The 12,516-nt window shown below is 33.5% G+C and overlaps 1 protein-coding gene across 3 annotated transcripts in view; it reads right to left on the bottom strand.

The window, feature by feature from the left end:
• The window catches only part of GRID2 (glutamate ionotropic receptor delta type subunit 2), a gene marked incomplete at both ends in the record, with an annotated part of 1,466,807 nt that overhangs the window by 646,483 nt on the left and 807,808 nt on the right, over positions 1 to 12,516 (bottom strand). For all 3 annotated transcript variants that reach the window (XM_080796960.1, XM_080796959.1, XM_080796961.1), the window contains one exon: positions 8,956 to 9,161. In XM_080796960.1, coding sequence (XP_080653086.1) covers positions 8,956 to 9,161 — 206 coding nt within the window. The remainder of the gene's footprint in view (positions 1 to 8,955; positions 9,162 to 12,516) is intronic.

Here is a 12,516-nt window from a genome sequence, read left to right as displayed (position 1 = left end):
CAACACTTTCCACATTGCCTTGCACAGAATAACTTTAAACATATTGTCTAAATAAATGAATAAATGAATAATGGATTAAGGAAGGACTTCAATGCCCTTGTTTTAAAGATTGAAGCAATTGTGATTTTATTTTTCAATTAAGAGTACAACCTTCACTAATGTTCAGATATTTATTTTATTTTGTTTCAATAAAGAGAATAGAATGGAAATGTTGAACCCATTTGAAAAGCTAACAGAGAAAGAAAACTAACAAATTAGATGTTGCAAAGGCAAAAATTGTTAAAAGATTTTTAGACTAGTAGAAGTTAGTAGCAAACTGACCAATATCTCTACCCCAAGTTAGCAGTCACAAAAGAGAAGTGAGTTGGATCTGTCTTATTACGAGATTGAATTCATAAGAACCTAATTCCCTGCTGAGTTCCCTTTTTCAGGGGAACTTTATAAAAGTTAAACAGAGCTCCAGCCAGAAAAACAAAGTCTGATGCTCCTTTAGGGCTCATTAACAGAAGCAAGAGCTGTCATATACGATTTTGGTCAGGTGGAAAGGAAAATAAATTTGAGATTTTCTCATCAAAAGAAAAAAAAAAAACAAAGCTGTAGGTTGACTGGTAACAGAACTGCCTTTCAAGTTCAATACAATACTGAGCTAAAGCAAAAAATCAGATTTGAGAACAGTTCAATAACTGATAACTGTGGTACAAGAAAAATAAATTAACTCATGAATGAAGTGGTGCCTGTTAGAGGCTTTGTTTGTTTTAGTCAAGTGAAATTAGAATTCTTTTTTCTTTTAGAAATTCCATGACAACATAAAAAACCATATGAATGAGTTGAATTTTTTAGCGACTGGCCACTAGCTGCTACTTGATGACCCAAGTCTATTGGGTCCTTGGAAAGAGTTACAACTTTTATTGTAAAATCCAGAATTATTAACTTTTTTTTTAAATCATGTCTCCCATAATAACAATGAAATCATGAATATAATCCTGTATTTTCTCCTAAAGTCATGTGCTTCATGTTAGAGAGAAAAAAATATATATATTTGACAAAGATATAAGATAGCATACAGGAATAATAACCCTATACTTTCAAATACACTAATGAGCTCCCATTTCATTCATTGATGGTAGGAACCTCTAAATTCCTTTCCATTGAAGGGGTTTGGGACAGGTTCCCCTGAAATATGTTGCTTTGGCATGAAGATTATTTTGAGATAAAAATAATCAAAACCCAGGGGAGTCAGGAAAAGCTCTTTACTCCCATTCCCCTACAACTGCTTAAAAGAATTTAGATAGAGGACCTACTCCAGGAAGAGAGCTATCACCACAGATAACAACATTATGATATGAACTAAGTATGACAGACAGGGAGGGGCCCAGCAAGACCTCTTTAATCAAAATCCTTTATGTTCCATTGTTTCCAAATAGTCCAGCAAACATTTGTTTAGCAAATATTTACTCTTCCTGTGAATCACATATCTTTCCTTTGAAGTCTCAGACCCCTATTCTCTTCACCTTAATTCAGGATGACATATTACCTCATTTTAGTGACTGTCTTTGGAATTTAATCTTTGTGTGAATTCACTGTATGTACAAAATGAAATTTGATTTTTTCCTGTTAATCTGTTTTATGTCAATTTGATTCTTAGTCCAGCTAGAAGGACCTTGAAGTGCACAGGAAATTCTTCCTTCCCAACATAATTCAGGCACTGAGTTATGGTCCTATGTTGAACCATAAGTCAACTGGTCCTATGGTTGAAATGAATAACAGACACCATATGGAGGGTAAATGTATCTATCTCTACCATCCACCACATAAAGCAAAATCAATTTCAGATGAACTTCAGATTTAAATATAAATGATAAAACAAAATTTCTAAAAAACAAAAACAAAAATAAAAGCCATAAGAGTGTGTCTTCATGTCTTAGAAGAGGAGATTTCTTTAAAAACAAACAAATAAAAAAGACAAAAAATATTAATTATAAAGAAAACAAATTAATAACTTGGACTACATTACAAATAAAAAATTATGTTCATCAAAATTCTCTGCTTATGAAGTAAAAAGACAAACAATGGAGAAAGTATTTAAAATATATTCATTTGGCAATGAACTCTTATCCATAATATATATAAAATATCTACAAATTATGAGAGGGGAAGAAAAAGGAAAATGACCTGAATGTGCACTCCATAAAATAAAATATCAAAAAAAGTTAGAAAATACACAAAAAACTCCATCAGGAAAATGCAAATTAAAAACAAAAGCTAAATCTAATACATTTCCATGAGGATAAATAAAATGACGAAGACAGAAAAAAAAAGTGTTGGTAAGAAAGTGGAAAATTGAAATACTTTCACTTGTTATTAATAGAAATCCAAATGGCTATAAATACTTTGGAAAACTGGCTGTATCATCTAGCTTTAATAAATGACATTCCTTACATATGACTCTTCAGTTAGCAATTCCATTCCTAAGTATACGCCCAGTAAAAATACATGCATATACAAAAATACATGCATAAAACCACTATTTGTAATAGGCAGAAATCGAAAAAAATCTTAAATAAATTATATTAAATAAAATAAATTAAATATTATTTATTTACTTAAAATATATTAAATAAATAAGTAAAATAAAATAAATAAAAATAAATTAAATAAATTATATTAACTGCGGCATATTCATACAATTAAAGACTTCGAAGCAATCAAAATGAATGAACTTTGCCTACGTATTTCAACATGGATGAATCTCACAAACATAATGTTGACCAATAGAAAGCAGACAAAACATATACGGTATGGTTCTATTTAGGAACAGATTAAAATTAATCACAATTAGTTTACTGTGTTAAAAGTAAAGATAATGGCTATCCTTCGGGGGGTTATAACAGAGTGGTACACAGGAAGGGAAACTGGAAGTACCAATTATGTACTATTTCTTAACCTGGACACTAGTTGCATGGAAATTTGTTGAGTTACACACTTATGTGCACTATTCTTCTGTATGTTATATTTCTTTTTTTAAATATTAAAATAGTTTTATTTTATTTATTTTTTATTTTATTTATTTTTTAATTATGTTCAATTAACTGACATATAGTACATTATTCGTTTTTGATCAGAGGACCATAGCGAAAGGGAAGGAAAACCGAATGGGTAGAATTCAGAGAGGTGTATGTTATATTTCAATGTAAGGTTTACTTTAAAAAATATATAGCAGCCATCTTGAGCACAGTAGTATTAGACACTTTCATGCAGTAGATACATTTTGGAAAAGAAAATACCATTGTTAAGTTCCTTTTTCAAATGTCATTATACTAGTATCATCTTAAAAACTGTACGTTGCATAATGTCTCCAAATAATTTCTTTTTTGGTAAAATATCAAGTTATTTAAATAGCTATTAAAAACTGATCACAGTAATTTGAATAGTCAGAGTACCTTTTGATTACTGGGAATTTCGCTATATCCATTGAGAAAAATATCTTCACTTGTTTCCTAAGCCTTCCTAAAGGCTTATTTCTGGCAAGCTGCTTATATATTTGAAATAAGTAACTTTGCCTTTAAGTTGTCTGACAAGATCAAAGTTCTCTGGAATATAGTACAATGAAATGAAAACTATTTCATAAAGTACGTTTAAGGAATAAGAGATAATATACTTCTCTCATTGCCGTATAAAAGGATTTCATGTAAGTAGGGTTCCTTTCTGAAAACTTGAAAAAATGCAAATAGGAAATGATATTCATTACCATATAAGCAATAAAACTTCCTGTTTTCAAATAAGTGATTTTCTTATCAAACCTGAAAACTAAAAGCCATGACAAGGAGTTCTAATTTATATAAGATTATTGTATACCTTCTAGAAAGGAAATAATTTATGTAGTTTCTAATGCCAATCTATCCAAAAAAGTTGTTTTCCAAAATATCATCCCAATCCATATTTAAATCAAATATGTAAGCACTTCTGATTCACCATATTAATTTCAAGGACACTAACAGGTACATTGTGATAATATTTTTCTACCAATATCACAGCAGGTTGGTTTACTCAGCTGCACGTAACAGCAGTATTTTTCTTAAAGCTTTGAAACTCTTGAATGAGAGGTGGAACACTAACTGTAGACATGTAATGTATTAAATTTCTAAGACTTCAAAGGGAGCATAATTAACTCAGTGCCACATAATTGCTCCAGAGACAGAAAAAAAGATGCAAACAGAATTGATATGTCCATTTTTCCTGTTAGCAATTAAATGACAATGCTAAGTGAGCAATTTCTTTTTTAAAACTCATTCTTTTGACTTTAAGGTTAATTTTTCCTTTGAATATTTCAACAACTTTTTGTGCCCACTTATAATTTGTAGGAAGCAGTAAAAGTGAGAGTTCTGTTATCCCCTTTCTTTGGCTAGAATTTCCCCCTCGCCCTCTCTCCCTCTCTTAGGTCCTTACTGAACCAGTCTCTGCCCTCATTATAACTTTTAATTCCTCTATCATTCCTTTTATCCCAATCCATCAGTTTCTTTCTAGCTTCATATGCTTTTCTATCCATCATATAATCCTTGGTAAGTTATTTCTACAAATAACGTCTCTTAGGATCTGATAATCATGTACCCCTTTGACCCACTGACAACTTTACTATTTTCAAAATGTGAGTGTCCCTTACCATCCACAATCAGCACTAGCTGCAAGGATGTTAAACATTGCTGGAGGAAGTTAGAGAACAATATTGATCGGATCTAGAGAGGCCTTTAGTTTTTTCAACTTAAATGTGGAACTTGGAGAAAATGTTCCATGTTCCGAATCTAAAATGTCATGATTGAAGATACTATTTCTTTAAAAGTGTAACAATGGTTCTTAAAGCACCTTATGTTTGCTTAGTTTTAACCTCTAAAAATCTGAAAGAACACGCTGGAACTTCCAGCTCAAAAGGTTAAGAGGATTACCCCCTAAACCCTCAATAAAATAACCATGAGGAAAAAGGGAAAAGACCATCAGAAAAGTATTTTTAAATAAATTACTGAGAAAAGAAAAGCAGATGAAGTAGTGGTATTTGATGATACTTGGTTGAAGAAGCCACAGACTAGTTATTGTCATATGGGGCAGCAGCAGAGAGCCCTCTCATCTGCTGAGCCCTAAAAATTTTGATACTTGACAAATGTCAAGCCAAATGGAGGGCAGGAAAAAGATGGGAGCTAAAAAGTATGGGAGCAGAGTCAGTTCTTATCATTCCCAGTAGTTGTGTTCTGTAAATTTCCTGAGAACACTGAATTAATAAATGCTGAACCATTGCTCCTAGGGGAAATGCAGGGTTTGGTTCCTATAAGCCTCTGGGTTTACTTATGTGTCTATTTAAAGATATTTAAATTTATATACAATATCTATACACTTAATACATATTGTACATATGGTTAATAAATGTTATATATAAATATATATGTGTGTGTGTACGTATGTATGTATGTATGTATGTACACACACATATTATTGTATTCTAGTCCATTTGAGCTGCTGTAACAAAACACTACAGATCGGGTAGCTTATTAAAAGCAAAAATTTATTTCTCACAGTTCTGGAGGCTGGTAGTTCAGTCAGGTACCAGCATGGTTGCACCATGCAAAAGAAGGCCCTCTTTTCGCTGCAGACTCCTTGTTGTATTTTTACTTGGTGGAAGGCACTGGAGAGCTCTGCAGGGTTCTTTTTAGCATTTAGAATAGCACTGATCTTATTTAGGAAGACTCCATCCTCAGGATTTCAGCAGCTCCCAAAGGCCCCACCCACTGAAACCATCACAAGGGACACAGAATTTCAACATATGAATTTGGAGGGGGCCAGCACAAACATTCAAACAATAACATGTCGATTCATTAACATTGAACTCATGGCCAGGGGTACTCATGCTTGAGTGGACCTCATCAAACAGGTATTTTCTCAATAGGACATACGGTCTCAGTTAAGGACAGCACTTTAACACTACACTTGGAGGCCATTTTAAACAGTGGAATCACCAACAAATGGCACAAAAAATGCAAAAAAGGAGGCATGAAATAGACTGCAAAAAGGACATTTGTTTACAGTATGAGAACTGAAACAAGAAAGCAGAGCACAGCTTTGTTCAACCTTAGCTGGCAATATGGACTGTCAGGCAACTCACATTTTTCACAGCTCTGAACATTTCTGTGAATGGCTTGTGAAAACATCCCTAGTATTGATTTTCAAGCTACAAATAAATCTCAGTGAGTAGGCGAATTCGCAAATACAGAATCAGTGAATAAAGAGGACTGATTCAAGTTAAATACACACTGATTTTCACAAAGGTCTTCTCACACATTGGCTCACACAAAATGTCCTTAAAAGCTGACATTCATATATATGACATTCATATATATATATATATATATATATGAATATACGCACACAGACACACATAGATAGATGATAGATAGATAGATAGCAGGATTCTTGTCTACAAAAACCAAGCACACCATCTGGGCTAAGCTGGGGAAACTAGTGCTGGCACCGTCATCCTAGAATAAAGACCACACATAAACATACATACAAAATCTATTCTTTGTATCTCCAGAACTTTGGTGCTGTGTGCCATGTAAATCCTTGTTGTCTGCCTTTTGAATTAATTGTTTCTGGTATTGAGGGATCAGTCTATTTCCTAAGTGGGAAAAGTCTTCTAGAACCCATGGGAGGGCAGAAGAAAGGGGAGAGATATTTGAAAACAGTCAACTGAAAATGGGAACCACTATGCAGGTCAGAGAAAACAGCTAGCTTAGGATAGGGAAGGCGGTGGATTCACATTATTTCTGTCATTCCTACGTCACTGTTTGAGGCCATAGGATATACTTAGTACAGTTTGGAGACATAAAATGAGCAACTGTGAAAGACAAATGAGTGGGAGAAAAAGTGGTGTCTGGGTAGAGGAAGGAAGAGAAGTCTCAGGAAACTCACAAAAACAGATTTTATATGTTTGGGAACAAAGATGGAAACAGAGTATTACAGGTATCAATCTTCAGAGTCGAGGATAAAGGGCCATGGTTAGAATACAAGTCAAGATCACGACTTGGCAAAAGGGACGAGGTCATCTTGTCCCTCTTCTTAGCCCATTTCTTCTAACTGCTTAGTAAATATACACAAACTGTTACCTGGCACTCATGGACTTTGCCATCTGGTTTAAATCCTTGTGTTACGTAGTGTGTCACTTCTCTTTTTCACATGTCCTACTTTGAATCTATACAAAACTACTTGCTCTATTCTGAGCACACAGTCAAGGACTGTATCTTTGCACATCTTGATATTCTTTACAGTTCACCAAGTATTTTTTGAGCATCTGCTATGGTCAGGCATGTGCTATATGCTAGAAAAAATGACCTAGAAATTAACATGTCTTAAGTACTTACTAGGAGCCACCTTCCTCTCTCCCCTTTAAGGTATATCACGGATGTCTCATTACATCACAAATTTAATAAAGTTGAAATCAATATATTATTCTCATTTGATTGATGATAAAACAGAGGCTCAAAAGTGTTAGGTAATTTGCCAACCCCGCATGACCAGAAAGTGGCTGGGACGGACTTGTATTTGTCTGTTGCATACCACACTGTTTTCATGAATTCCTACTCATGATAATAAGTACAATTCAAATGAGCCTTCTCAATAAAGCTTTCTCTGATCTCCACAATCCCCAACCAAGGATGACCAGAGATGTGTCAACCTCACTTATTATAATTTTAAGATTCCAATTTATGTTATATGTCTTTGTGTATTAACCTTAAAATTTTCAACAGATTTTGGGTTTCTTGAAGAAAAGACCCAACTCCTGTAAAATTGGAAATATTCTTTCTATCGTGGAAAAATCTAGTTGTTCAAAGAAACTCTCTGAGTAATTTGCTAGATTAGAAAATGTCAACGTTCTGTATTTGTCCATAAATGCATCACGAAGTTCTCTATTAAAATGTTAAAAAATGGCATTATTGATAGTTTTCCAAAAGTTTTACTCTTTTCAGTGGTTTATATTCTGCTTCAGTTCCTTAATACCAATTAGGTTATAGAGTGTCAAAGAATTTCTAACACATTCCTAATTTGGAGGCTTTATAGCAGTACTTTGGGAGCTAAAGAAAGCTTACTAGAGAAGTGACGAAAAAAGTATCAGTCAAATAAAGTCACCAAAATTAAAAACACTAATAATAAAACCCATGCGAATGTATGTAATGTCATGACCAGTTCTAGCACTATATAGAATTAAAAACTTGAAGTAAGGCAAATGACAATAATCCTGTCAAGGCACTAGTTAAGCATTTTAGAACATAAAGATGTTACACCAATCATTAAAAAGTCTTAATTGTATTTTTACAAACTTTTGGAGTTTCTAGCCAAACGAACAGATACAATTAAAATTTTGAAGATGCAGCATCATAAAATGTACAATGGTCATCACTTTGCAGAGAGTTTCAGACAGTTTTAGTTATTTGTCTTGGTACAGAGTTCACAAAACAGAAGTAAATCTGCTCTTTGTTTTTGTAAAAGTAATCATGTTCAGGCAATAATAGCCTGGTTCAAGTTTATCTTTCCTCAGAGGTAAAATTCTAACTTGCAAAAATTTAAAGATTAGTTGGAGAATTGTGCACTTGTGAATTTATTCTTGAATGTGTTAAAGTAATTCAGGGCCAACAACACTTTTAAACTCCCATGACATTTCTTAAAATCATCGTGGCTATGTGCTTAAATATATAAATACAAACATTCTCAACAGTTAACTGTGCAGGATGTGTGAAAATTTTGTGCCATATGAATGCAACAAACAAGGAATTCAGTGTGCTACCTTCCATTAGTGCTAATGACAGGCATGTAGTTAATTCTATACTGTTCTTAATTTTCAACTGACTATGAGGTCTATTCCAAAGCATTTAATTTTTTTAACCCTACCCCAACCCCATGACAATTTTTACTTACCTCAGTAATGAAAGATTTGGCTGTAGCAGGATTCATAACAAGGATGGCTCGCCTAAGAGTGTCTCGATAGCGATTCAATTCCTCTATTCTCAAGGTGTCAAAGAGAGTGGTGATCATTTTATTGATGTTGTTTTCTACTTTCTGCAATGCAACATCCATTCCCTGCTGAGATACCTTGTCCAAAAACTCCTGTATTCCACGGATATCTAGAAACATCAAAAGCCCATCAAAATGTGAATTAGAGCAGAGAAGGGAGATAAAAGCTATTTCGCTCACACCAAAAGGCAGTTTATTGTTCAGCATTGTAAGCTATTTAAAACTACTAATTGAGTAGCTGATAGAACTCTCAAATATATTTTAGGCATCGTACAAGTTAATGTGTTTGCATAAAAAATGTAAGAATTATTATTATTCTTTAAATGGATTTGTTTCTCTCCATTGAGCACTTTAAATTATCTCACCTCTAAAAAAATCTTAGGACAGAGTAGAGGGAAATAGTTGAGGAGGACTCTCACGTGTCTAAAATAGATGTGAGATAAAGGAAGTACATTTGTTATTTTGCTCAGCGTTAAAGAGTGATGTTAACTTTAGGTAAAATATGAATATCGTTAATGGCAGATGAATCTAAATTAAAATTACTAATGTTTCTCAAAATGGGCAACAATATCACTAAAACTTGACATTTATAACCTAAATAGAAAGGGGGTTATGAACAGTTGTCTTCTGAGGGTTTTACATCACTTAGACCACAAATAAAACAGCCACATTTTTGCCCACTTTATGAGTATCACCACTTTAGCTCAAATATGGCAAGCTTGGTAGGAGATCATTTTTTCTCAGGAGTATGGGGAATGCACTTTGTGTACAAAACATGTTTTAGCAAAATATTCACACACCCATTCCGAAATAAGCGAAGTTCTAAAAGATTATCAAATGAGAAGGTGATGACCACTGGGTGTTACACCCAACTGATGAATTACTGGACTCTACACCCAAAACTAACAGTGGACCATGTCATTAGTACTATCCCATACAGCTAACTGTATGTGGACTAACTGCATTTAAGTTTAAAAAAATAGAAAATTGTCTCTATTTCATATTTAAATAAAAAGGATAAAATCCAGTCTACGTAAAGTGTTTACAGATTGTACTTTGATGTATAGTAAAGTAACAGTAAGTCTGAAATGTTACAAATAGTTCTTCCAAGTAAGCATGGGCTGTTTATAGAAGGAGGGATCTGAACATTGAAAAATATGATTGAAGATGTATCTGCCACAATATAATCTTAATATAGATTTGCTTTTACTATACAATAAACCATATTTTTCTATATATATCCATGGCATAAAATGTTTAAATGGAAAAAACTGGTGAAAGATAGGAAGTAATAAGGATTATAGGTTACTTATTATGAATGGACTGTATCTCAAAAATCCCAATTGTACATAATGACATGCATGTAAAATTTGCCTTTCAAGGGCAATAATTAGTTCATGTGTTTTTCATTACATTACCAATTAAAAGCAATGTATAAGCCCACAGAACAAGAAAACAAAGTGTCACAAATTTGGAAGCTATTTCCTCACAATAAAAGTTTATATTTGCAGAGTTACAAATTAATAAAAAGAACTTTGCTTTCTTTTTATGATTGGCTTTATTTTAAAACAACTCTATAAATAGTATATGTTATCTTGTGAATCTCAAAATCTTAAAATAAATAACTGTATGAATTCTACCTTGTATTTCTTATCCCCAATTATATTAAAACCCAGGATGTCAGAATGATAGTAGCTTAAAAGAACAAAGCCTCATCTACAGCAGAACAAGAGATGCAAAATCAGGAATAACATATTAATCAGTAATTATGTACTCATTAAATATCCAAGTCAGAGAGTACCTGAGGGTATAAAATACTCAAGCATGGATTAAACAAAATGTTAGATACAGGTAGACCTATAACAGGACTCTAAACACACTCAACAGGTGTTCTTAAACTTTGGTATAAATCAGAATCATCTGTGAATCTGATTAAAAACACAGAAGATTGGGCCCCACCCCAGAACCACTATGTCTTTATAAAAGCAGATCCTTGATTTTGAGTTGTAAGTAGTTGCTGTTTCTTTATATTGAAGCACTTAAATAGGTAGCTAAATATAAGACAAATAGTACAAGAACTATCTTGAAATATATATTGTGACCAAAGCTTAAGGCTCCAGATCATTAACATTCTAGGAAATCTTCTGTTCACAGATATAAAATTCTGGTGTAATTTCATATCTTAACTTTAAAAAAAAGAAAAAAAATATTCCACAAGGTATTTACTGAATACAGATACACAATGCTCTGTGCAAGGAATACAACAGTGAACACCCTTCCCCACACTGAGATACACAGTGAGCAAGCAAACTAATAAATACGAATCACACTAAGTGCTTGGAAGGAAACAATAAGGGTGCTCTGGTAGATAATGACGGGGTGATTATGTATTTTCGTTGGAGATGTATTTTAGTTGTAATACCCAAGGGAGGTTTCTCTGGGAAACTGATACTTAAACGGATCTGAAAGATGAGAAGTCATTACCCAGGCAAAGAAGTAAGAAGAGAAGATGACCGCATGGAAAATGTCCCAAGGCAGCGAAGAGTCTGTTGGAGGAACCTAAAGGATTCCAGTGTGGGTGCAGCTACGTTACTGAGGGGAGAGTGGAATGAGGCAGACATGAATGGAGAGGGAGGGTCAGATTTTGTGGTTCTCAGTGAGACACAGAAAGAAGTTCTGATTTTATCCTAAATACAATTTTAATCTACTGAAAGTTTTAAGTGGAGGATCTGAGTGGAAAACAAGCTATCCCTTTGCTTCCTTAGTCTGGAATTCTGGTTAACAATGCCTAGATGATGTGACACAAAATTTTCAAAATTGTGTTTTTTGGTCTATAAATGAGGAAATATTCATTTTATAGATGTCTTCAAAGATCAGATTAATGAAGGTGTCCATGTGTGTGTGTATGTGTGCAAAATCCAGTGTAGGGTCTAACACACGGTTGTTGTTATTATTGTTAATAATAGTACATAATCACTTGTTAAGGGACCACCCCTTTCCACACCTATAGAACATAACTGCCTAAAATTTACTGTTGGGTAGCTACCCCCAAATAGCAAGCATAATGTTTTAGACTCTCAGAATGCATGAATTAAATAATAATAGCTTTGCTTGTTTAAGAATAACACTACACACCCAGAATATGTAGCAATTGGTTAGTTTAATATGAGAAGAATTTGAATCATGCTGTCTATTAGCTGCTCTGTGGAAGAGTCACTAAAAGAGAGAGTGGACCTCTGGTTTTATTAATTCATGAACATAATTAACCATCACAATTATTCGGCCACCTTATCTGTGTGTCCATTACTTAACAAGAAGTAAAAATAAAAGTCACAGAAACAAAAGAGACAAGAGAGTATGCCTAACTTCAAGGAACTTCCAGGCCTGTGGGTGTGACTAAGTGCTATTTATTAATAACAGAAAGTTAAATAGCAGTTTCAGTTCAGTAATTCTAGTGATTATTAA

Source organism: Martes martes, assembly GCF_963455335.1.
Source record: "Martes martes genome assembly, chromosome: 2".
Taxonomy (NCBI): Eukaryota; Metazoa; Chordata; class Mammalia; order Carnivora; family Mustelidae; genus Martes; species Martes martes.
Note: the sequence above shows the minus strand (reverse complement) of the source record. Positions and strands in the feature narration are given on the sequence as shown.